The sequence below is a fragment of the Daucus carota genome, chromosome 2 (assembly GCF_001625215.2).
Source record: "Daucus carota subsp. sativus chromosome 2, DH1 v3.0, whole genome shotgun sequence".
NCBI lineage: Eukaryota > Viridiplantae > Streptophyta > Magnoliopsida > Apiales > Apiaceae > Daucus > Daucus carota.
The window spans coordinates 10,977,572-11,004,488 of record NC_030382.2 but is presented as its reverse complement, the minus strand read 5'-3'; the positions used below and the strand labels follow the sequence as shown (position 1 = coordinate 11,004,488).

The 26,917-nt window shown below is 40.9% G+C and overlaps 4 protein-coding genes across 6 annotated transcripts; 2 read left to right on the top strand and 2 right to left on the bottom strand.

Moving 5' to 3' along the window:
- The first annotated feature begins 4,742 nt into the window (after window positions 1-4,742).
- Window positions 4,743-9,320, top strand: LOC108210260 (BTB/POZ domain-containing protein At1g30440). 3 transcript variants are annotated; one of them, XM_064086418.1, is made up of 5 exons: window positions 4,743-4,883; window positions 5,482-5,626; window positions 6,012-6,081; window positions 6,923-8,146; window positions 8,553-9,320. In XM_064086418.1, the coding sequence occupies exons 2-5, from the start codon at window positions 5,568-5,570 to the stop codon at window positions 9,093-9,095; spliced, it is 1,896 nt and encodes a 631-aa protein (XP_063942488.1). In that variant the 5' UTR covers window positions 4,743-4,883; window positions 5,482-5,567; the 3' UTR covers window positions 9,096-9,320. The 3 variants fall into 3 exon arrangements, with proteins under 3 accessions (XP_063942488.1, XP_017237056.1, XP_017237057.1); XM_017381567.2 differs by having other exon boundaries at window positions 5,437-5,626; XM_017381568.2 differs by having other exon boundaries at window positions 4,765-4,919; window positions 5,437-5,626.
- Window positions 9,321-10,621: 1,301 nt separating this feature from the next.
- LOC108208849 (G-type lectin S-receptor-like serine/threonine-protein kinase At4g27290) lies at window positions 10,622-13,765 on the bottom strand. Its single transcript, XM_017379419.2, has 7 exons — window positions 12,704-13,765; window positions 12,447-12,578; window positions 12,186-12,340; window positions 11,897-12,107; window positions 11,556-11,793; window positions 11,324-11,474; window positions 10,622-11,077 (listed from the first exon to the last, which is right to left on the bottom strand). Exons 1-7 carry the CDS (start codon window positions 13,512-13,514, stop codon window positions 10,778-10,780), a joined length of 1,998 nt encoding a protein of 665 aa, XP_017234908.2. The 5' UTR covers window positions 13,515-13,765; the 3' UTR covers window positions 10,622-10,777.
- A 426-nt stretch (window positions 13,766-14,191) lies between these two features.
- Window positions 14,192-19,633, top strand: LOC135150354 (uncharacterized). Its single transcript, XM_064086617.1, has one exon. It carries the CDS (start codon window positions 14,192-14,194, stop codon window positions 19,631-19,633), a length of 5,442 nt encoding a protein of 1,813 aa, XP_063942687.1.
- A 590-nt stretch (window positions 19,634-20,223) lies between these two features.
- On the bottom strand, window positions 20,224-23,707 carry LOC108218317 (uncharacterized). The gene is made up of 4 exons (XM_017391225.2): window positions 22,580-23,707; window positions 21,400-22,127; window positions 20,880-21,307; window positions 20,224-20,802 (listed from the first exon to the last, which is right to left on the bottom strand). The coding sequence occupies exons 2-4, from the start codon at window positions 22,121-22,123 to the stop codon at window positions 20,347-20,349; spliced, it is 1,608 nt and encodes a 535-aa protein (XP_017246714.1). The 5' UTR covers window positions 22,124-22,127; window positions 22,580-23,707; the 3' UTR covers window positions 20,224-20,346.
- Window positions 23,708-26,917: the final 3,210 nt, after the last annotated feature.

Genomic DNA, 26,917 nt, shown 5'->3' with positions numbered 1-26,917 from the left:
GGCTTCTTATCTTGTGATAAGATAAGACTCTTATCTTGTAAAATCGACCTTATCTAGGACATTAGATGTTTATCGTTGAAGATTTAGAATACTCATAGAACGCTGAGGTTTCCTCTTGACAATACCTTTAGAAGGTTCCGTATCATCTTTGTTGACCACAAGTTTTGGATGAGCCATCTGACTATGTATAGAGTCAACTATCACGGGTCTCTTGACAGTACCTTTCTCATTGACAGTCACGCTGTTACTTACACTGTCCTGATCATTCAGCTTTTGCTTGATGAGTAAAGCTTCCTCATCAAACACGGATTCAACAAACTTGAATACGGGTTTATGAACCTTTCTAAGAACCAGTAGTTTGGTAGTATCATTGTCAACATAATCAGACACTGATTCTTTACTAGGTCTTCTACCATGTTCATAATCTATACCTAACTTATTGTTCTTAGTGCCTTTCCCATAGATGTCCTGAACAACTTGAGAAGAGTTCTTATAAGCCTTAAGCTTAAATTCATTTTCTGCTAGTTTAGTCCTAAGAAATTCCTCAATCTTTTTAGCGCAAGCTAAGTCATTCTTAAGCTTATTATTATCAGATCTCAAGGAATCTAAAGAAGCAGTTTTAAGAAGTAACAAGTCATTATCAATAGCTAAGGTCTCATTCTTACTATTTACCCAGACTATTTGTTCATGAGCTGCAGAAAGACTAGAGTGTAGATTAAACATTTCAGCACTCATATCCTTAATAGTTTTCTTGCACTCACCAACAGTCATATCAAGTAAGACAAGTGAGGGTACCTGACTTGAAGAGCTTGATGCCTCATCTCCTGAGTTTGCCATCAGAGCAAGATTCACCATCTGCTCACTCTCTTCTTCATCAATTTCTTTTCAGCATGTGCCTTCAACAACATATGCTCTTCCTTGACCTTTCTTGCCTTGACCGCTAGACTCCTTGTCTCTTCTTCTGAATTGCTTTGGCTTTTTTCACTCTCCAGCAAAGTGTCCAAGCTCTCCACAGTTGAAGCACTTAAACTTTGATTTATCCACCATCCCAGATTTATATCCATCACTAGAATTTCCACCAGTATTCTTGCTTGAACCAGTCCTGTTGAACTTTGAGTACTGACCCTGAGCTCTAAATGGTTTGTTCTTTTTGAACTTAAAGTTTTTGAACTTCCTTGCCATAAAAGCCATGGCAGGGTTGTCCATACTTTCCATTTCCTCGAGGGTATAGAACTCATCTTCCTCATCATCTTCCAGTTCCGCGATAACCTTGTCATCTTCATCTTCCACCTCCTCAATTTTTAGAGTGGGCGGTTGAATCTGCTGGAAGACACGACTAGGTTCGTCAGCTCTTCTCCTCGATTTTCCACGAAAGCTTCATATTGAGAGACTAGGATTTACTTTTGGTTCTCTATGACTTCTTCGCTTCCCTCACATACAACTCAATCTTTTTCCACATATCATATGTTGAGCTACATGTTATGACATTGCCATCCATGACTTTGTGATTTGAAAGTGAATCCAACAGGATTAATTGTAGATGATCATCCAGGGCTACTTTCTTTTTTTCAATATCAGTCCATTCACTAGGCTTCTTTGGTACCCAGTGAGCTGAAACGATTCTGTCATCATCGGTGTATGATGGAATTCTTTTTGTGGGATAAATGGGTCATTCTCTAACCAAGATAGAGCTGGTTTGAAGACTTGATGAATAGCATTATCTTCCTTTTCTAGATGTTGTAATTTTCTTTGTCGAACGCTGGAATCTTAATGCTTGACTTTTGCATACTTGACACGATCACAGGGTTTGTTTACAAGATTATGAAAACAACCTGACCTGCTCTGATACCAGTTGTTGGTCCTCGAATGTATTGCAGAAGAGGGGGTTGAATGCAATACTGATAAATTTAAATCTTAATTCAACAACAAATCGAAGATTTAATTCTATCAGTAAAGTGAGATGCAAACTAATTTATGAACACTTGTAGTTTGACTTCACAAAATAAATGGTTTATTTATTTTACTATTTTGCTACAACCTCGAAGAATTAATCTCGAGCTTCGTTTCTCAAGGAATACACTTGTGTTTCACTCCTTTGGTGTTCACTCTATTTGATCTCTCTGTATTTGCACCTACTCAGCTCAAGCTCGGTTCCTATACTTATATCAATGTTTAACCTTACTTGGGCACCACGGGTTCTGTAGATCTATAAAGTAGTCTTTTGCTTTTGCGGCTAATTTACAGAACACAACCCATGTGACATTCCTAAAATGCATTTTTACAGTTGTTACATTGTATGAAAAGCAACCTAGGAACATTCTATTTCGAGTAACTCAGAGGTGAACGAAAGTGAATTGTCTCCTTTCCAGGTAGTTATCCACAACTTTGTGTATTCTTGAGTTTCAAGTTGTAGGCTTGATAGGTCTGCTACAAAACATCTTTCTACAGCATTCCTAGGATTGAACATCTTTTTCTGCCACAGGATTTGACTTGATGTGGAATCAAATCTAATCCAAGATCTTCAGCGACAGTGACATAGGGACATCAGAACTTGCTGTCAAAACAATGATTGAGATGACAATGACTTCCTGAATATGCTTTAGGTAGGAACGTCAGTGTTCTGCTGTCATGCGAGCTTGAAACTTGCTGTCTTCGGAGCTTTATCCAAAGTTGCTGTCAAGAACAAACTTGTCTTCGGAGATGACAATGACTTCCTGAATATGCTTTAGGTAGGAACGTCAGTGTTCTGCTGTCATGCGAGCTTGAAACTTGCTGTCTTCGGAGCTTTATCCAAAGTTGCTGTCAAGAACAAACTTGTTGTCTAGACTTTGTTAACTGTTTGCCTTGTGTAGTACTGTTGTCAAACATCTTGACAATAGCATTCTTTTAATCTTGCTGTCATTTGTCTTCGCGCCTTGGGGTATGAACAATTTCGAATTGAACTTCTTCCAAGTATAACCATTACAATCTTGACAGAGATAAAACTATACTACAAAGACATACTCTGGCTGTGACAGTATGTTCTACTTAGATAAATCTAAGTACATGAAAACGTTAAGTTGACTGTTGTCTATCATCCATAAATCTCAACATAAATCTAAGTTGAAAAGTTAGTAAATTGGTAGGACATATCAAAATTTAATAATAGATTTGAGATAGTAAAGGAAATTAGTGGATGTAATAGTGTTTATTTAATCAAAAAAGAATATAAATTAGAGTAGTAGTGGATATAATAGTGAAAAGTAGTGTACATATATAGTAAATATAATAGGTTCATTCTTAGAACGTTCCAAAAAGGAATAAGGGCCATATAAAATTGGGATAGAGAGACTAAGTTTTTAATCAGATTCAAAGTCCATCAAAGATCGAATTTATCAGAACATCTTCACATGGAACCCTAAACTAAATATCATTAATATATATTATAAATAAAAAAGAGGGACAATGTAAAAAAAAAAAAAATCCAACTCCACGCATTCTTCTTTTGTATAAGTATAGCCAACATACTGATGTTGCCTATATTTGTCGAATCTCGACAAACCCGTAAAATATTTGCAATATGATTTTATCTTATTTATTATATTATTAAAGTAATATATTATTTATTATTATATTAAAATGATATATTATATTTATAATAATTTAAAAACTAATAACATATTATTTTTAAAATAACAAATAGTTTACAAATCAAACAAATTTTACATGATATTTTTCGGGTCCAATTTAACCGATCCCTCGAATATGATTTTGATCGCGACTCATGACACTAGGGGCAATCGCGGTGCGGTCGGTGCGGTTTTTCTCTAAAATCACAAACCAAACCGCATATGCGTTTTGGTGCGGTTTTTCTCTAAAATCACAAACCAAACTGCATATGCGTTTTGGTAGAATATTTAAACCGCACCGCGCTAGCATAAAAACTGTATAAACCACACCACAAAAATGCGGTGTGGTGCGGTTTGTGCGGTCTGCACATTTAAAATAAAATGTTTCTTAGTTAAAATTATGAAAAATTTCAATTATATGATAATTTAAAAAAATTATAGTAAATCTATATGATATTTATCATTTCAGAGTTACAACAACTAAGAAATATAAATAAAAGTGTAAATAAATTAATAATGAATAGTAAGAGACATATAATACTAATATAATCGTTTTACAAAATTTGGTGTAGTAATAATACTTAGATTTATAAAATAATAATTAACTAACAAACTCATACATAACATAATTATAAATAATATAGATACGTTATATTTATAAATGCTATTATATTGTGGTGCGGTGCGGTTTGAACCGCACCAATAAAATGTCAAACCGCAACCCGCACCGCAACGCGTGGTTTGTGAAAAATCAAACCGTTATTGCATCACGGAAATTAAAAATCATATTTTATTATGCGGTTTACACGATTTGCAGCGTATACGATTTGAGCGGCTTTTTTATCACACCTGCGTGACAGAACTCCGGGAGAAAAAGTAGAAAATAGGTTGACAAAGTTAACCGACAGGTAAGTACAACATATTCAATAGCCTGGTCTTTCCGTTTAGTACTTTCATTAACCACAAATATCTTCCCATCTCTAACACCATCTATCTGTATCCACATGGCCTATCTGGACAAGCAAGTAGCTGTTACTTTCCATATTAACTCACCAGTCTCCACTAAAATCTAAAACGGTTAGCTTTATATTAAATTCCACAATTTTGTCTCTTATTATACTCATATATATATACATACAAAACTGCTTCTTAAAGCTTCTTAGAAACACACAGTTCTAGAAAATACAATGAGTATGTTTAAAGTCATAGCCTGATGGCCACATGGTTCAGCACTTCAAAGGGGTTGTTCTGAGAGCTGAGATTAATTTACACATGGTATTCAGCTTTTCCAAGGCTTTTCTCTTGAGATGGGTATTTTATTTTCTTCAATTTTAGGTGTTTTTTTTGTGAGAAAAGATTAAAAAGATTGAATTTTGTTTGATGGGTGTGATTGGTTTTGGTCATTCATGTACTTAGTAATGGTTGTTATTTGGAATTTGTCGGTTTTATTTAGTTGGTTGACCTAAAATATGTGTTTTTTTGTTGTTTTATTATATTTTTTATGTGTTTTTGTGAGGTGTTTTTTTGGACTGAGATGTGGTATCTTGGGAAGTGGGTATGTGTTGCTGGAGTGAGTTAATAATTGGGATTTAAAAAAGATTACTTTTGTAATTTGTCCAACATTAAGTTGGATTGTTGTTGTTCTTGAAGGGTTAGAGAAGTGAGTTCTCTGCAAGTTTGGGTTTTTTTAGAGTGGTAGTTGGCAAGGATTAGTATAGTCCTTGTTGTGTTTTAGTTGGGATTGGTTTGGGAATTTGACTTTTGAAAGTTTCGATTTTTATTATACTTGTCTAATTTTTGAACCACCTTGATCTGGTGTGTGTTGCAGTTGGAAATTGCTCTTGATTAGGTAGTTGGTTTGAGATTTTATAAGGTGCTGGTTGATCTTCTGGTTGCTTGGTTTTGTCTTGGAGGCTGTTTTAAAGCTGAGTTGGACTGCAGTACTACATTGTCCAAAAAATGGCTAGTCTAAAATTGGGATCTAAGGCAGATGCGTTTCAAAGGAAAGGACAGGCCTGGTATGATTTTGATCTTTTTAATTTCGTCTAACATGGTTTATGCTGTTTACATTCTCCTGCTTTCTTCACATTCACAATTCTCTTGATTCTTAGATAATGGTTCAGTATAATGTTGCATCATTGACTTTCAGTTATCTAGGCATCTGATGTGCTTGGCAGAGTTTGTTATTAATGTGCCATATAAAATTCTGGTTTTATTTCTTTACATTTGATAGCATAGCATTGAATTTAGTGAAAGTCGATGTATTATAGTTTATAGGTGCATTGGTTAAACAAAACATGCCCTGCAAGTTGTTGTCATTGTCTCTTCAAAGTTAATTTTTGGTCTACAATTAATTTCTGATGACCTGCGAATTTTGATGTTCTTTTCTGATAATATTTGAAGGTTTTGCACAACTGGCCTTCCAAGTGATATTATTGTCGAGGTTGGAGAGATGTCATTCCATCTCCACAAGGTAATTTTTATTCTATCAAATTACAAGTTCAATAATGCATGTAAACTGATTTTTAGTGTCTGCTTACGTAAAAGAAAGTTTATGCCTGGTGAAAGACTTTGATTACGATTCGAATCCAGTAGTTAGATTGCAAGCTATATAGACAGAAACTCATATTGGAGAAAAAAAAATTATGTGCTTCAGCAGATTTTGGGAATAGCATGTTTTTTGTTAGCTATGTTTAATCACTGGCTTAAACTCCCTCCATCCCCCTGAATATAGTTACTCTAAAATATAGTTCTATTACTTATTTTTATGATTTTTTTTTCTGAATAAAAATTTATATATTAATTTTTTATTCAGGAAAAGAAAATCTTAAAAGTTATAGAACCATATCTTATAGAAGCATTAAAGTGCATGCCAAATAGTGAACGTATAGAATTAAATGGGACGGAGGGAGTATTGTTTTGTAATTTTTTTTTTCCAAAATAGAATACTTCTAGCAAGCATGGACATAAACTTTTATCAAACTTATGATTTTCTGGGCATATGACTAATACAATGTCAGAGTGAAGCAATATTACTGGTCTTATCATGCTAAGGTGGTGATGGATGATAAAAAGGACTTGTCTTGCTTGAAAAAATTTTGTTTCGTCATATGTTGTTTTAATTTTTTACTGTAAAATATTCTACTAGTATATATGTTTAACTTATAATGACATGCCCTGACAAAAAAAACCTTAGTATGACATGCAATGACATGTCGTAAAGATTTAATGTCAAGACAAGAATAGTTGTGGAATGAATAGAAATGATCTTTTTGTTTATTCTTTACTTATTTCCTTTTTTGCATGCAATGCAGTTTCCCTTGCTTTCAAGAAGTGGAATGATGGAAAAGTTGATTGCAGAAGCTTCTGGAGGAGAAGGTGCCTGTGTCATTAACCTCCCTGATATCCCAGGAGGTGATAAAACATTTGAACTTGTTGCTAAGTTCTGTTATGGAGTTAAACTCGAACTTCTTGCCACAAATGTTGTTTACCTTCGGTGTGCTTCTGAGCATCTCGAAATGACTGAGGAGTATGGGGATGGCAATCTAATCTCACAAACTGAAAGTTTTCTCAATCAAGTGGTCTTGCGAAATTGGAAGGACTCTTTAAAAGCGCTCCAAAGCTGTGAAGATGTTCTCCCTTTGGCTGAAGATCTCAATATTACCAAACGCTGCATTGAGTCATTAGCTGTGAAAGCAAGCAGCGATCCAAATTTGTCTGGATGGCCTATTAGTGAATATGGTGGGCCAATGCAGAGTCCTGGTGGTAGTGTTCTATGGAATGGGATAAGTACCGGTGCAAGGATAAAAAATTCAAGTTCAGATTGGTGGTATGAAGATATATCATGTTTAAGTTTGCCTCTTTACAAGAGGTTGATTTCAGCTATGGAATCTCGTGGGATCAAGCAAGACGTATTAGCTGGATCACTCACTTCATATGCAAAGAAGTACCTGCCCGGGCTGAATAGACGTCAAACCGCCAGTGAGTCTAAAAACCATCTTGAACCAGCACATTCAGGAGGTCTGCCATCTGAAGAAGATCAGAAGCTTTTACTAGAAGAGCTTGATAATTTACTTCCTAACCACAAGGGACTAATCCCAACAAAAATTCTGTTCAGCCTACTTCGGACAGCACTGATTCTACGGGCAAGCCCCTCTTGCATTTCAAATTTGGAAAGAAGAATAGGAATGCAGCTTGATCAAGCATCCCTTGAGGATCTCTTAATGCCCAACTTCTCATACACCATGGAGACTTTGTACAATGTTGAATGTGTGGAGAGGATTCTTGAACATTTCTTGGCCATGGACCAGGTGACTGGTGGGATGTCCCCTACTTCGATTGATAATGGCCAGTTGATGGGGTCCCCATCATTGACACCAATCACAATGGTAGCCAAACTGATTGATGGGTACCTGGCAGAGGTTGCCCCTGATGTTAATTTAAAGCTCCCAAAATTTCAGTCTCTTGCTGCGGCTGTTCCTGATTATGCCAGACCCTTGGATGATGGTCTTTATCGCGCAATCGACATATATTTGAAGGTACATTTATCATCTCTAGTATTTTGTATAGCAATACAATCATCTTACAATGTATATTTTGACAGATGGCCCTATCATTAAACCAGTTAGGCCCCCAGTCAAAAGTTACAGGGTTTGTCATCGTTGATATGGGTTCATTTTAACTTCTATCTATTTGATGTATGTGCTAATGCGTATCTCATTCCTTGCTAAACTACTCGCATGAATATAACTCTCAGATACATGCTTCTGCAAGCATGTTGGATAAATTTACTGGAAAAACTTATATGTGCTATCTGTCGATATGTTATTTTATGAAGCAATACAAACTAATAGTCTTCTGGAACACTAAATTTTTTTTGTAAAGCTATTATTTTTGCATTGTGAGAATTATTAACCTTCCTGTCGATTTTAATTAAATCTGCAGGCACACCCATGGTTGGCAGATGCTGACCGAGAACAATTATGCAGACTGATGGACTGTCAGAAACTCTCCCTGGAAGCCTGCACCCATGCTGCCCAAAATGAAAGGCTTCCGCTAAGAATTATTGTCCAAGTACTATTCTTCGAACAGCTTCAACTTAGGACTTCCATCTCCAGCTGCTTCCAGTCTGACAATATTGACGGGTCAAGGCAGCTAAGAAGTGGTTTGGTGGCATCTAGTGATGCAGGCTGGAACACAGCTGTGAGAGAAAATCAAGTTCTAAAAGTTGGAATGGACAGCATGCGGAGGCGGGTATCTGAGCTCGAGAAAGAATGTTCAAATATGAAGCAAGAGATTCAAAAACTAGGTCGTGCTGGAACCAGCACTTGGGGTAACATGTCTAAGAAGTTCGGGTTCAATCTGAAGTCTCAGATGTGTAGCGCTCAGGAAGGGTCTGTTAGTAATCACAATTTGGAAACCGGAAAGGGTGAAAAGACAAAGGAGAAGCATGGGAAGCACAAGAATAAGCAACTTTCACTTAAGTAATGCATTTCATTTGTCATCAATTATGTATATCTCTTTTCAATTGTTCCATAGGTTTATCGCGAATTTGTTTCTGTCATACTACACATCTAGTTATATTCCTGGGTCACTTGTTCAAAGGTGTTATCTGTTGGGAAAGGTCAGATAATTGTTTATAAGATTTGTCTTTTGTATTGAACAATTAGAAACCATCTCTTGGTGTATATATTTTGCATGAGTTTCGGGTAATTACTTAGTTCCATTACAAAGAGCAGATGATCAACGCTAAGAAGGTGCTGGTACTTGCCAGTACCACCGCAAACTACTCGTTCCATGTCCCATAATACAAATCACTTGAATTCTTTGCTCCTATAATTAAAGTCACTTGATTTTTTTGCCAGTACCATGAAGTACTTTTATGAAATATATCCGCAAACTACTCGTTCCATGTCCCAAAATACAAGTCACTTCATTGTTCGGTCCTATAATAAAAGTCACTTGATTTTTAGACTTTTTGTACACATCTCAAGGTGCCTCGACTACAAAGTAAAAACTATTATCTCGTAATTTTACTCTAAAAAACGACTAATTAAGAATGTCTTACTAATGGAGGACTCTAATTAAGAATGTTTGCCGTGCCAAGATTCACAACATAAAGTGAATACTGCAATGGTTGATTCTTGGGGCTGCGAAAACTAATGTTTAATAAGTAATAAACATATGTGAGTCCATTGAAGATAATATAATGGTTGGTCCATTGAGAATGAGTAGTGCAGACTAGTGCCGTATGAAGACTTCTACTCCAGGTCAATGAAGCTGATGTCTGCAGATTTTGCCAGATCTGACCACTTAGCCAAGAAATTGTGACAGTTCAATTTACAAAACTTTTCGCATTTTGAAACATTTTTTTTATTTGGAATATGATTTTGACATGATGCATAGCAAAAAATATCCAATGTATATGAACATCGGTGGCATGTAGCCATGGTCACACCCTGGACAGCTCTTTCATGCCATTCTGGTATACCATATACTCATGTGCATTTGTGAGAATTCAGGGGGTTCATTTGATTTTTTGAAAAGGATTGACTAAGCGCCCGTTTGTTTACGAGAAGTAGAATCTGATTTTAGCTTCGGCTTTTCTTCACCTTGTGTAAATAAGTAGAAGCATTTTTAAGAAGTTGAGAATGTTAGCCTTTCTCTAAGAGCTTCACTTTTTTTCCAAACACTTTATTAACTTATTAAGTTTTTTACTTCTTACTTCTGATCCACTTCTTTACTTTAAGCAAGTGACGTGACCTTAACGACCACATGTGAGAACATAGATGTAACCTGCACTTATTGTACATGACCTTAGCTGGCCACAAATGAGAACATAAAGTTATCCTGCAAGTTAATTCAGATTGTGAATGATTTCGACATTTCTTCTTATACAGACAAGGACACTAAAAGGTTTATTCACGAGCTAGGAGAGGCCCAAAGGGTTTTGGGGAGGGAGGGAGACAGAGAGGGAGGGAGGGAGAGAGAGCTGGGAGGAAGAGAGAGATTAGTTACCAAAGCAGAAAAAAATTACAATAATTATGTACATGGTTAATGAATCTTACAGTTCAATGCTTTCAAAATGAAATGGCTCGAATGCAAAGAAAAATTGACAGGCATTATACAAACTCGAAAATCATAAAATAAAATAATTGAGCCAGTGTATGCTACCTAGGAGTGAATACACTACTAGTACTAACTGATGAAGACATTTCAGAGACCTTACTGAATTCTGATGCAAATTGATTCCTTTCGGTAAAAAAGGTGGGCTGTTTAGGCTGAGGCAGTTGAATATCACTACTCAGCATCAAAACCACCATGGACATGGTTGGCCTGTCTTCTGGATATGGTTGTACACACAATAAGCCAATCTGAACAGTTCGGAAAACTTCAGATTGGTTATATGAATCCATCGCGGCCTCATCAAGCAGCTCCAAACATCTTTCTTCTTCATAGAGTCTCCATGCCTGTAAGCGGATATTATCAGTCTGATTTACAGTTTTTTTTTTTTTTGACAATATAGACTTATATGCCTTACAAATTATTATCTGTTCAAATACTTCTCAGATGAGTCAGAGTCGAACCCGATTGTCCCAGGACAACAAAGGATAAACCCACCACTTGGGCTATCCAATCGTGCTCGTCTGATTTACAGTTTTGGAACAATTAAGGTTTGGACTTTTGATAAATTGTGAAGTAAATCACACACTTACATGGCTAAGAAGGTTAAGGTTGGGATCTAAGTGATAGAACCCTCTCATTTTCATCCCACTTACTATCTCGAGGAGTAACACACCGAAGCTATAAACATCAGATTTAACGGAGAATATTCCATCAAGTGCATACTCTGGAGACATGTAGCCGCTGCAGGAAACCCAACAGAAAATCTTAGTTAAATTGTTAAAATGTAGGAAGAGAGTCAGGAAGTTCGGTTTAAAGTATTACTATGTGCCAACCACTTTTGTTGTATTTGATTCGCTTTCACTTCCCCAAAAAATTCTAGCTAATCCGAAGTCTGAAATTCTTGGATTCATTTCAGAGTCAAGTAGAACATTGCTGGCTTTCAGATCTCTATGGATGACCCTCAGTCTCGAGTCCTGGTGAAGGTAGAGAAGCCCTCTAGCGATACCATTTATGATGTTGTAGCGTATTGGCCAATCCAATTGTCGTTTTCTCTCTTTATCTGTTGTAAATGCAGTTTATGAAGTTAACAAGATTATGAAGTATTGAGCATTAGACCATGAAAAGCTAAGGTAAAGGCATCAACTGCACGAGAAAGAACATACCAAAAAGCAGATAATTTAAACTGTTGTTGGGCATGTACTCATATATCAGCAACATTTCGTCTTTCTCAATACAGCAACCTAGAAGCCTCACGAGGTTTCGATGTTGAAGTTTGGCTATGCATGAAATTTCATTTTTGAACTCAGTTAGTCCTTGTCTCGAATCCTTTGCCAGTCTTTTAACAGCGATTTCTTGCCCATCTTTCATAACGCCCTAAAAATCACCAATTGTAATATTATTTACACATTGAGGTGGATTTGGATATGGGAACATCATTGTTATTGTTATTACCTTGTAGACGGATCCAAATCCGCCCTCTCCAAGCTTACTCTTCTCGGAGAAGTGATTAGTAGCATTTGCTATAACCGGGAAGTCAAATAACGGCAAGTCCAACTCCTCGTCCTTGTCTTTGTTGTTGGGGTCACCAACTGAATTGAATGTAAATGCTGCAATGTGAAGGAGATGTAAGAAACATGTAGCATAAACCTTTCTACATTCTTTTTGTGTTTTCGAATTTGTTGACACTAGAATGAGTAACAACAGAACACTAACCGTTTCTCCTCTGCTTTCTCTTCATCAACACATATCTGAGAAGCATGCCAAGTAGTACTATCAGTACTAATGATGCCACAGCAATGACTATGATCACCAGTTTCCGCTTTTTTCTTGATCTTTTGTACGACCCTGTGCAGCAAGGGGTATATAACATAATAAAAAGACGACGATAGGAAAAACAGATCATAAAGTATCTACACCGGATAAGGCTAACACTGGTGCAAGGCTACCATGGTAGAAGAAGTAGTTTTTACCTAATTCTGAAGCAGCAACTTTTACGAATAGATTTGCCCCATCCAACTTGTAGTCCCTAGTATCGATCAAATCTTTAAGCCATATTATGCATCCGACTCCACGTTCTCTGATATCTATAGTTGAATAAGCTGTACAAGAGCAATTGTTCAAGCATTTGATCCTACACTCCTCAAGGTTCATGGACTGATTAAACCAGCAACCACGCGTATCAGGCAATTTTCGATTCAGCAAAGTAAAAAAACCATCCCCAGTCCCACAGCTTAATGCAGTTCTCCGCACACATCCACCAGACCAATCACCTGTTCTCCATCTTTCAGGATTCTTTGGCACAAATCCTTCCACACAATCACACACACCATTTCCTGAGCTAGCTTTGGCAATGTTGCAGAAACCGTTTGGTCCGCAAGTTGCATAGAGGTCACAAATATCCTTCTGAGTAGTCTGCAAGTTTTTCCAAGTCTGAGTTTCATTAGCCCATAGAAGAACCTGTACATTCCCATCCGGGTTTATAACCCCTCTAATAGTAACAGAATCACTACGAACATCGAACTGGTAATAAATTTCTGTCTGCTGGGAATAAAAGTTGGAAATGAAATTCGGGTCTGGATTATCAAAGGAGGTTCCACTAAATTTAACACCATCCCATGGTCCAAACCTGAATTGCACAGCCGAACCATTCCTCACAAGTATCTGAGGGGGGCCATCGAGACTCACCCTCATAGTGTAATTTCCTGGACTAGGATCATCAGCACTTCTCCACGACGTGAGATAGCGGTCTACACCATTGCCTAAATCCTGCCCCAATCTCATCCCCTGTAAAAGGGTGTTCCCAAAATGATCAAAACTTTGCCAAAGATAGGCCTTTGGCTCAGTATCATCTTGGTAGCCAAGAACAAGATTCCCAGTATCTTGTAACTGAGCCTCAACTTTCTTTTCGGCTCTCGGGGAGCTTGAAGACCAAATTATGCTACCAATACCATTCCTAAGTACTAATTGTCCATTTCCATCGAGCCTGAGGACTCCTGATTTATCAGTAAGAGGAGTTTTTCCATTGGTGTTGGGTTATAAGCCTTTCGGCCCAATCCATTACGGCCCAAAGCAGGTCCAGCCCACCGTTTGAACTTAAACGTTACTATGGCAACGGTCGAGGCGAGAGAATCCCGCCTCCTTTACTCATCATAACTTCCCTCCCGCATCGGGCGGGAACGTTACATAGCAGGGCTCCTCCTCCTCCTATAAAAAGTGGGTAAATCAGTGGTAAAATTCATTCACAACTTTATACATTCTTACATACTCGCTTGCAGTTCTCTAAACCCTTCCTAGAGCCACTAATTTATTCTCACACCGGAGGTGAATCGGGGGGACAAACCCTCGCATTCTTCTCTGTTTCAGGTCATACTTCGGCTTTGGTATCCGGCAGAACTTTGGCTCTAACATTGGCGCCGTCTGTGGGAAACTGCAAGTAGAATTTCTCATAAATCAACACCATGACAAACACCACCGAACAAACCACTGGAAATACCTCCAACCCAAACCCAGGTTTCGACTTTGGCAATAGTCCCGAAGGGCTGTTGCCCACCCCCGAAGAACAACAGCAGATGCTGTTGAAATGGCGAGAAGAGCAGGCTGCTAAAGCCCAATCTTCCAAGACCAAGGAGCAAGAAGCTGCCCGACTAGCCAAGAAGAGGGAAGCCGACGAACTCCGGCTGAAGGCCCTCCAGCTACAAAGGGAAGAGATTGAGCTCCAAGAGAGAGCCCTCCGAGAGGCCTTGGAGGCCGAAGGAGATCGAGTGCCGGAAGGCGAAGGAAATAAGAAGAGGAATCGGGAAGACCAAGACGGGTCTTCGGACTCCGAGTCGCATTCCCGAGGGCCTCGTCACAGGCATGTCACACCTTCGGATACCGAAGGAGAGGAAGGTCCCCACGTTAGGGACCGACTTCGCCGAATGGAGAAGGCCATGTTTGGGGACAAGACGTTGACCCATGAGCCAGTGATAGTCGAGGAGATCGAGCAATATCGGCCGCCCCCGGGTAGACAGTTCCCGAAGATGAATGAATTTAACGGGAAGGGCGACCCGATCGATCACTGCGACAAATACGAGTCCCTGATGACTGGAATGGGACATTGTGACATCATGCTATGCAAGATGTTTAAGACCTACCTGAAGGGATCCGCTACGATGTGGTACCGATCCCTACGACCAAGGTCGGTCAGTTCTTATGATCAATTGAAACGCAAGTTTTTGAGGCACTACTCTCACTTGTGCCGAAGAGAGAAGGATACAGAAGCCCTAATTCATTGCCGACAGAGACCCAATGAGGAGTTGGGCGACTACTTGGCCAGGTTCAAGGAAGAAGCTGGGATGGTCACTAATCTGGATAAGGTGAAGGCTGCAGGGTTCCTGACGGCCGGTCTGGATCCGGTGAAGGGTAAGAAGCTCCGATCATCTTTGTATGATATACCCCCTAAATCGCTGAATGACATCTATTTGCGGGGAGAAAGCATCAGAAGGAAGATGGAATCCATCGGGGGACACAAGAGCGATCGGAAAGATGATCGGTACAGTTCCCGTTCGGACGGCAGGGGAAAAAGGAATGATAGCCACCGAGGCAGGAGAGATGAAAGGGATGAAAAGCTGGATCGGGGGGCCGAACGAAGGAGAGATAGAGACAGCACTGTGTTCACTCCTCTGAATACATCTGTCTCCAAGATTCTTAACGAAATTAAAGGAAAACCAGGATTCGTTCGGCCGCCGAAGATGAAGATCCCAGATTACAAGAAAAACTCTGATAAGTATTGCGACTATCATCGTGACAACGGGCACAATACCGATGAATGCTACCACCTGAAGAAGTTAATAGAGAGGATGGTCAAGGCTGGAGATTTGAACCAGTATGTTAAGGATCTGAGGGATCGGTTGGGTCCCAAAGAAGATAAAGGGAAGGCGCCCGAAGAAGGTGAGAGGTACAGAGGTGAGGTCCGAACGATTTTCGGGGGAACAATTCTGGACCGAAGTAGCAAAACGGCTAAGAAGAAGTACGCCCGACAGGTCTACAACCTCTATAGCATCAACTCCACCAAACAGTCGTATCCTATAATGTTTTCACAAGAAGATTATGAGGATGTTATGCTGCCGCACGAGGATCCGTTGGTCATTAATCCCGTGATCGGCCAAAACAAGATCTGGAAGGTTCTGGTTGACGGGGGAAGTTCTGTTAACGTCCTCTACTACAACACCTACCAGAAGATGAACCTGGAAGGCAAGCAGATCGATACCTGCTATGAGGCACCCCTCTATGGCTTCGGCAATCAGCCGGTCCCGATCGAAGGTACGATCCACTTGCCCCTATTGCTCGGTAAATCCCCTTATACTGTGGAAAAACAGGTCAAGTTTTATGTGGTCCGAGTTGAGAGTCCCTTCAATGCCATCTTGGGGAGACCTGTTCTCACTGCTTTCGAAGCCATTGCCTCTATTCCCCATCTTAAGTTGAAGTTCCCGACCGAAAAGGGGGTGGGAGAGATGAGAGGTGATCAGAAGGCAGCTAGGATCATTATGCTGGAAGACTTGGAGAAAGAAAAGGATCTAGGTGGCGCCGAAGGAAACAAACGGCGCCGAACCGAAGATGGTCCTGGGGGCAGCGGCCATGCCCTCCATATTGAGTTGGAGAAGTTTGGAAATGATCTCTCAAACCCGATAGCCGAACCGGGCACCGAAACCGAAGAGGTGGAATTATATGCAGGGTGCTCGGGAAAAATGGTTCGGATCGGTAAAGATATGGAGCCAGGGTTGAAGGAAAAAGTGATTGATGTGGTCCGTCGCTACCATGATGTCTTTGCCTGGGGACCCGAGGATATGCCAGGGTTGGATGAGTCGATCGCTCGGCACAGGCTAAATGTTCATCCTCAGGCTGTGCCCGTGAAGCAGAAGAAGAGGAACTTCGCGGTGGAGAGGCAAAAAGTGATTGAGGCCGAAGTGGAGAAGTTACTGGAGGCCAAGTTCATCGAAGAAATCGAGTATCCAGAGTGGTTGGCAAATGTGGTGGTGGTCAAAAAGTCAAACAACAAGTGGAGAATGTGTGTCGATTATACCGACCTCAACAAGAATTGCCCGAAGGATCACTATCCTTTGCCGAACATCGATCAGCTGATAGATGCCACCTCTGGCTATCAAATACTCAGCTTTTTGGATGCATTCTCAGGGTATCATCAGATCGCCATGGATGCCGAGGATATTCCGAAGACAGCATTCATCACCCCGAAGGGAACCTATGCTTACATCAAGATGCCCTTCGGCCTGAAAAATGCGGGGGCCACTTTTCAAAGGATGGTGAACAAAGTCTTCGCCGATCAGATAGGCCGAAACATGGAATGTTACGTAGATGATATGATAGTGAAGTCCTTATTTCAAGATCACGCCGATGACCTCAAGGAATGCTTCGAGACCCTAAGACGGAACAACATGAAGATCAACCCCGCCAAGTGCACCTTCGGGGTTTGTAGTGGCAAGTTCCTAGGGTACATGGTCAGCGCAAGGGGGATCGAGGCGAATCCCGAGAAGATAAAGGCAGTGATAGAAATGGAAGCCCCGAAGACCATTCGGGACATTCAGAAGCTAACGGGGCGACTGGCAGCCCTCCGAAGGTTCATCTCTCGGTCGGCAGAAAAGGCGCTCCCCTTCTTTGAAGTTTTGAAGGGAGCCAAGAATTTTGAGTGGGGGCCGAACTGCATAAAGGCCTTCGAAGAAATAAAGGAATATCTGGTTAAAGCCCCTCTGCTGCTGAGGCCCGATCCGAAGGAGACCCTCCAGTTGTACTTGGCAGTAAGTGACCGAACCCTTGGTGCGGTCTTGGTAAAGGAGCACGAGAAAAACCAACATCCGGTCTTCTATGTGTCTCATATGCTGAGGGATGCCGAAACCCGATACCCGAATGCCGAGAAGTTCGCATATGGGCTGGTCATGGCCTCGCGAAAATTGCGACACTATTTTCAAGGGCGAACGATACAAGTGGTCACCGACCAACCTCTGAAGAAGATTCTCAGCCGACCGGAGGCTTCGGGCAGAGTCGTCGCCTGGTCTGTAGAATTGGGGGAATACGACTTAGAGTATGTTCCCCGAACAGCCATTAAAGCCCAAGCCTTGGTTGACTTCATGGTAGAGTGCCGTTTTTCCGGGCCGACGGACTTGGAACCGAAGGAACAGCTCATTCGGACTCCTGGTAGGTGGAAGTTGTTTGTGGATGGGTCGGTGGCCGGGTCAAAATGTGGGGCCGGATTGATCCTTTCTAGTCCCGATGGATTTGAGATTTGTCAAGCCATCCGGTTCACTTTCCCTTTGACCAACAATGAGGCCGAGTACGAAGCCCTCTTGGCAGGAGTGGGTCTAGCCAAAAATCTGGAGGTAAGGCACTTGAGGGCTTTCAGCGACTCCATGCTGGTTGTCAAGCACTTTTCTGGGGAGTATGAACAGAAAGAGCCCCGAACGAAGGCTTACGCCGCTAAAGTACGCGAACAAACTCAGTTTTTCGAAACATTTGAATTGAGCGCCATCGGTCGGGAAGACAATGGCCGCGCCGATGCTCTCTCTCGATTAGCCTCGGCCGAAACACAGAATTTGACGGGGTCCATCTACTTGACGGAGGTAAAAATGCCTTCGGTCGACAAGAAAGCTTGCCTGGAAATTCATCAAGGCATAAATTGGATGACCCCCATCAGAGCATACTTGGAAAAAGGGTTCTTGCCCTTAGAGAAGAAGGAAGCCCAAAAGATAAAGTACCGAGCAGCTAGCTACACACTGATCGGGGGCCGACTCTTTAGGCGATCAGTCTCTCAGCCGCTGCTCCGATGCTTAGATCCAGAAGAACAACTTCTAGCCCTGGAGACAGTTCATGAAGGCATCTGCGGCGAGCACCTGGCCGGCCGATCCCTAGCCCTAAAGATACTCCGACAGGGATTCTTTTGGCCGACCATCAGAGAAGATGCAGCCAACTATTCAAAGAAATGCCGACAGTGTCAAATCCACAGCAATGTTCCGAAGCAACCCCCGGAAGAAATGACTTCGGTCCTCAGCCCAATCCCTTTCTCCATGTGGGCCATCGACATAGTCGGAATCCTACCAACCAGCACCCGGCAAGCCAAATATTGCATAGTGGCCATTGACTACATGACAAAGTGGGTCGAAGCCCGACCGCTCTCAGCTATCACCGAACAGGTTGCCAAGAAATTCTTCCTGGAGCAGATAATTGTGAGGTTTGGCATACCGATGGTGTGTGTGTCCGATAACGGCACCCAGTTTGTTGGGAAAAAGTTCAAGGAATTCTTGGCCAGCTTCGGCATTCAACAGAGGTTCAGCTCGGTCGGTCACCCCCAAGGAAACGGGGCGATCGAGGCAGCAAACAAGATCATCTTCCACGGAATCAAGAAGCGCCTTGGAGAAGCTAAGGGACTATGGGCCGAAGAGCTCCCTTGGGTCCTGTGGGCATACCGAACCACTCCTCGCTCTTCGACAGGAGAAACCCCATTTCGGTTAGCTTACGGGACCGACTCGCTTGTCCCGGTTGAGGTTGGCCTGGAATCTTACCGAACCCAGGTCTTCAATCCTGATACCAATGAATATGGCCTCCGAGGCAACCTGGATCTCTTAGAAGAAGAAAGAGAAGCCGCCCATCAGAGGAACGTCCGATACCAACAGCAAGCATCTCAATATTATGATTCGGGTATCCGAAAACGTTCTTTCAGAGTTGGGGACATGGTTCTCCGAGACTTGGCTACTTCCATGCCGACGAAGCAAGGAAAGCTTATGCCAAACTGGGAAGGCCCCTACACTGTTGTTGAGATAGTTCGGCCGGGAACGTACAAACTTGCCACTCCAGATGGAAGCCCCATTAAGAACACCTGGCATGCTTCCCAGCTCCGGAAATATTATCAGTAAGGCTTCCCGCCCGAATATTTTACTTTCAGTAATACATTACAATTATGTAATTGTTTCCTTTCCAATGAATAAAAACTCCTACTTCAAATTTTTTGAGTAATTTCAACTTGTTTAACACTCCGACCGATCCCGTAACTAGGGGCAACCTGATCAAAATTACGGGACCAAAGGAGTTATCCTTGATTTAACTTAATATTTGCACGATTGTTTTTATCTACAATGGGGCCGATCGAATACATAACTTAAAGATAATAACAATCCCCAAATATTGGGGGATCGAGGCATTGTGCTGAAGCCAATTTTTAAGGCTAAAGACGCACATTTCCGAATTCAATTAGTGTGTATCGAGATTTGTCGGTCAGACGTAAAACTGAGACCGAACGGTCAAAGACGTACATATAAAAAAAAATATATATATATCGAACATGTATTGAAACCCTTCGGTTTAAGACATACATACAGTCGCAAAAAAGCTTACTGGTCGGCCTAAAGGTTGCGACAACAAAAGTATGGAGACCGACCGGTCGAAGACATACACTATCTAAGACATACATCAGAAACAAAAACATGTATGGAGATAAAACCAAGTATGAAAAGCAAGCCCGAAGGCAAAATTAATTAGAAGCCCGAAGGCGAAATATTTATACAAAGCCCGAAGGCAGATCGTTTTTACAAATAATGGCCCGAAGGCCAATGAAAGTACAAAATTAGAATTACTCCGAGTAGTCAGTCTCGGGATCGGATGAAACAACAAGGGGTTCGTCCGGATCCTCACGGCCGACCGGATCAGAAGCTCCTTCGTCCAAAAGTAACTTGTGATCCAAGCCTTCCTTGTGAGCCCGACGGACCGCCTCGTCATATCCAATGTCGAGGAACCGATCCTCGGTCTTCTCAAGAAGCTTCCTCGTCTTCTTCTCCTTCTTTCGGGCAGCCTTCAACGCCAGGTTGCGGCGCTGAACCCTCCTGGTCAGAGTATCGACTTGCCCCTTCAGACGGCCTTCCGACTCCCGAAGGTCCTTCAGGTCCTGGTGGGCAGCATCCAGCTCCGTCTTCAGGGCCGCCAGGGTATCTTCAGCTAGATTGGCTCGAATAGTAAGGGCGTTCACCCCAGCCATCTGCTTCTGCATGTCCTGGACCTTATCAGTCACCGCCGCCGCCCAAGGAGAAGCCTGCACATAAATGGACAAGTTAAAAAAGATATACCGGGCCCATAAAGTGGAAGGGACTAAAGGATGAGAACACTTACCAGAGATAGGAAGCACATCAGCTGCTCGCACGCTTGCAGAGCAGTCGCCGACTCATAGGTCCCCCGGTCGGCCGGCAACATTTGCGATCGGCAGAGATCGCCCGCAACTTCCTTGATCCGATCAGGAGCCTGGATCGCAATCGAATCGGTCGCCAAAACCGACCACTCCGGAATGTAAGGCCGGACCTCCGATGAACCGTCCGGCCTGTTCCTCTTCCTAGAGGCTTCGGCGGCCGGAATCTCCACCACCTCGGAGGCTTTCTCAACCGTCCCCTCCGCACGACCAACCTCCGGGGTCTTCTCCTTCGCCACATCCGCCTGGACTATGGCACCAACTGTTGTTTCGCCGCGGGCCTTTGCTTCGGCCTCCTTCTTTGCCGCCATGGCCTTCGCCGTCTTCCTCTTCAGGGCTTCGGTTCGGGAAGACACTGCACAAAGAAGACAGCGTTAAAACAATAAACAGGTACAAATCAAGTGATCAACTATCGAGGGAAAAGCAAAGAAGAAATAGAAAGACTACCGTCACTACCCCAAAGAGTGAAGAGCCACTCCTTCTCCCGACTGGTCGACAGCAGAATCCGGTTCGGCTCCTGGACTTTGTTCAATTTCTCAAAGTCCTCCAGGTCCTTACCGACCAGAGGGGGAGTGGTGATGATGGAGGGGTCTACCTCCCTCCACAGAGAGAACTTGTGGATCGAGTGACCCCCCAGGTAGAACCACCGTTCGTGGGTACCCTTGTTGCTCGAGTTGGTTTCACACCAATTCGGTCGGCCGGTCTTGCGGCCGATGGTATAAAAGCCATTGCTCTTGGCGTTTTTCTTGAAATCATGATGATTCCAGAAGAGAGCTGGCCGAGGAGACACGCCGGCCATCAGACACCGATGCTGGAATACGTTTATGTACGTAAATCCGTTCGGGTCCAACTGGCCTAAGGCGATCCCCGTCTGCTTCAGAAGTTTCTTCAGCAGGGGGAGCATCGGGAGCCGAAAGCCGCACTTAAAGGCGTTTTCGGAGATGCCCACACACTTGTGCCCTTCTTCCGACTCAGGTGTTTGGTAGATACAATCGCTCTCTATGGCTGGATAAATATCCCACGACCGATGTATCTGGTACTTTATCCGAAACGACTTCAGATCCGCTTCGGTCAGTAAGGAAGGAAAGTTGGCCATAGGAAACTTCAGCACATCGCTAAAGTGATCCGCGGCCGAATAAGACGTCCCGACTATGTCACCCGACCGATCCATTTGCCTGCAAACGAGAGAAGGCAAACATGAGCCATGTACTCGGAAAGAAAGAAAAAGAAGAAAAAGAAGCAAGCCCGAGTACAGAGGGCCGAATCGGGTCGGGCCAGCAGGACTCGACTAACCTAACCCTAGAAAGCCGACTCAGGCAACAAACATTCAAAACTCAAACAAGAATTAAAGCACAAATAACACAATAAGTGGAGGAAGCGACGGCGACAAGTCACCGGTTATAAACTCAGAGACCGCCGGAAAACCCCTACTGCGATCCTGATCTACGACTACCAGTACAATGCAAGCACATAACAAGAACAAAAAACCCCCCAAAAATCGGTAAGCCGGCGGGACAACTCCTACCAGGAAAGAAAATACGCAAAGCAACAAAATACAGTGCACTAACATCTAGCAGCATCCTAAACATAAAGGATGATAACTGACAAAGAGGGGAGAACAACTTACTTGTCGTAGAAGAGATGTGGAGAAAACGGGTGAAAGAAGCCGGAAAAAGAACCACCGCCGGTTAACAACTATCGCCTGGGAGCAAGAAGCTTGAGAGAATGGAGAGTTGAGAGGAAAACAAGAGGATATTGGAAATATGAAAAGAAACGGGTGGTAATGATTTGTATTTATAAACGAATTGTGAAAAGGCGCGCCCTATTAATGGCACCCTTTGGAATGCACGGCCCAGATTCAGCGCGTATCTCGAGGCCACGCCATCCGGCGCCCAAACGACACCACGCGTCCATCGGACCAAGCATTTTGAAATCAGACCGAAACAACTGCTCAGCTCCCACTACAGCCTCACCCTGTCGGTCGGTCAAAGACAACTTAGGCTTCGGCCGCGTTTGAAACCCGACCGAAGCCTGGGGACATGTTGGGTTATAAGCCTTTCGGCCCAATCCATTACGGCCCAAAGCAGGTCCAGCCCACCGTTTGAACTTAAACGTTACTATGGCAACGGTCGAGGCGAGAGAATCCCGCCTCCTTTACTCATCATAACTTCCCTCCCGCATCGGGCGGGAACGTTACATAGCAGGGCTCCTCCTCCTCCTATAAAAAGTGGGTAAATCAGTGGTAAAATTCATTCACAACTTTATACATTCTTACATACTCGCTTGCAGTTCTCTAAACCCTTCCTAGAGCCACTAATTTATTCTCACACCGGAGGTGAATCGGGGGGACAAACCCTCGCATTCTTCTCTGTTTCAGGTCATACTTCGGCTTTGGTATCCGGCAGAACTTTGGCTCTAACAATTGGCAACCCACACAACTGTAAAATTCAAAATATTTTTGTACCAAATTCCCAAGTACCGATTCTTTGATCTGCCAAGACTGAAAAATCCCAGCTCGAAACGACTGCCAGATGATACCAGAGTACTATTACCATCATCCCTGATGGTTTGATTCCCAGATATCCTATCTTCTGCAGAGCAAACAACTAGAAAGATGCATAAGCAAATAATAATCTTGGTGGCTTCCATTTCCTAGTCTTCTAAGCTTGTTTTTTTTTATCTTTTTTACAACACAGAGCACCATGCATTAATGTGGTTCTTGAATGTCTGCTTTTCTATTTATTACTTGTCCTCTGCACAAGTGGCTGACATCAATGCAATCTCCAGTGTGTCTGTGGCCAATACAGTACTCACAAGTAAACAACAATTATTACAGACTCAGACGGAGTCAACAAGATATCCAAATTCATTTTAAAGACCGTTTGGGCACGTTCTATCTCATTTTACTTATTAATAATATTAAATAATGAATTTCAGTATCAACTCCATTAGCTATCTCTATTTATAAATTTATACATTTTAAAAAAAATAAATTTTAAAAATACAAGAGACATTATTAATAAATATAATTTACAACATATTAAAAGTTTAAAAACTTAAAAAAAAATGCAATTCACTAAAAAAAAGCTCGAAAAAACCTAACATTTCTAACTTCCAACTTCTGGCTCCAAAGAAGCTGAAAAGCACTTCTGACATCCGTATCCAAACACACGCAAATAAGTTGTGGTGAACTTTTATTAAAATAAGCAAGAAGCAGGTGGTTCCCAAACACCCACTATATATACAATACAGAAGAGCAACTATGAATGACATCGCATTACACACATCCAACGATTAGCAACCAAAAACAAATTGGGTTACCTAATTAAATATTGTGAACCATGTTTGGAGAAAAATTGGCAAAATTTTTTAGGGTCTAGTTTTTTCCGCATATTATATAAAGCACGGAATCATGAGAGACTAATTATGTCCCGAGTCAATAAAAAGCAATGATTTTTTTTGTGAAACCTAGCAGAATTCTTTATTTAAGCCCTTTCCATTTCAAATAATATGTAAAGTAATTACTTTCTAAAATTTAGCTCAGAGGTCATTTCAAAAGCGATGCTACTATTGTCGATATTAAAACCAGGTAAAGAGCGAATAAAATTACATGAATGAGACTATGAAAGTACGCGGTTGTGGTTGTATTATTAAACTTTAAACAATCATCTTGACCAAAGAAATGTTCAGAGTCGCACATACTACCAACATTATGAATGAGGGTAACGTGGACAGGAGTCTGACTTTTCTAGTTTAATAGATGGCCATCTGCTAAAATATGTTTAGGAAACTAGTCCAAAGTCTCTGAATGAATAGGAAAGGTTCATTCTGTATAAGCTGAAAGTGTTCACGGACCCTAAGACTGTGTTCACTTCATGGAATGGAATGACGAGAGAATGGAATAAAAAATTATATAAAAATTTTAACGAGAAAGAAGAAAGTTTGAGACAATAGTGATAAAATATGAATGTAGTTAATTTTTTTGTGAGAAATATTGTGAAGGAACATGATGTTGAAATGGAATGAGCATTCCTTCCAAAACATGTGGGTTAGAGTTATAGTTAGAATAATAAGGTTGGAACGATTGAAGAAATGAAAATTATATACATTTTATTTGATCAACACTATTTTAAAGTACAAAATTCATTTCATTCACCATTCACTCCAATCACTCCAAGTGAACACAACGTTTGTCTGGGTTTAAAACTCGGATTTTAAGTCATCTCTACTTTTAACCTAAAAAATGTCTGTCTGTGTAATAAATTAGAAGTCGGCTTAAATTCAGAAATAAGTCAGAAAATGACTTGAAGTCCTTTTTTTCATTCTTTTTTTGATAAAAAATTGCTCCTAAACCATAAGTTATTCATCAATCACTTTTATTTTTATTATTATATTTTTATTATTTATAAGATATTAAAAAGCCAAAATTATCCAAATGAGCATTTTAACCTCTCAACTTATGAGATAAGTCACGTTAAGTCATAAATTATGTTGTGTGACGTGTCATGAACTCAGTCAAACGAGATCTAAAGAGGTGGCTGGTTTCTATTACTCCCTCTGTTCCTCTCATTTCTTTACAGTTACTATTTTGGGATGTCCTTCTCATTTCTTTACGTTACTATAAATAGTAAGTTTTTTCCATCATTACACTCACTATCTTCCCCCACTATCTCATACTCCCTCCGTCCCTTTTCATCTGTCCATTTTGGAAAAAAAAAACACATACCAATGAATAATTGATGCTATGAACTTTTTCATTAAATACCTCTAATTAATATCTTGAAAATGGTGGAATACCCCTACTTTATGTCTTGAAAACATGAATTCAACCAAGTTTTAAATAAGTCAAGCCTAGAAAATTGAAATTATGGAGATATATTTGAAAAACTATCATTAAATTAGTTTTGAAAGTATAAATGGACAGATAAATAGGGACAAATTTTTACTTGCAAAGTGGACAGATAAATAGGGATGGAAGATTTAACAATAAAAACTACTCCCTCTGTCCCATTTAATTGTATACGTTTCTTTTCAACTGCTCGACACGCATTTCAATGCTCTTATAAAATATAGTTCCGTAACTTATTTTTGAAATTTTCTTTTTCTGAATAAAAATATAACATCCAAACTTTAATTCAGAAAAAGAAAATTTCAAAAATAAATTACACAACTACACTCTACAGGAGCATTAAAGTCCGTGCCGCGTCCCCGTCCCCCAATGTATACAACTCAAGGGGACGGAGGGAGTACTATTACACCCACTACTTTCCTCCACTATCTCAAATCTATTATTAAATATTGATGGATCCCACCACTTTATCCATTTTTCATTTAACTTTACTCATTTTTCATACATTGTCTTGGTCTTCGTGTCCTCCTCTAATGTAAACAATTGAGGGGACGGAGGGAGTATCATGGAGCAAGTACATTTTAAATTCGAAATCAATAAATACGACCATTAATTTGATTGACCGTGTTTATGACATGACATTTATTCGCTTTGTCTCAAGTTTTCTCACAAGTTTCAGATATAAATTGTCGGGTTTTAGAATCTTTTACCTCACGTAAACAAATGGATAGGAAGAAAGGGCTAGAAAAATAATATTCTCTCCGCCCCGGTTATTTCTATACAGTTTTTTTTTTATGTTTCATCATTTCTATACATTCCAAAAATAGTAATTTTTAATAATATAAAACACTATTACACTTACTACTTTTTTCCATTATCTTCATTCTATAATAATATAAACACTATTACACCCACTACTTTCCTCCACTATCTCAAATCTATCATTAAATATAAATGGGTCCAACACTTTACTCACTTTTATTTTAACTTTACTCATTTTTTACATTTTTTCTTGGTTTCCGTGTCCAAACCATTTGTATATATATAAATGACCGGGATGGAGGGAGTAAGTATTTCTTTTTAAACGAATCCTAAAAGAAACATGTACTGCGAGAC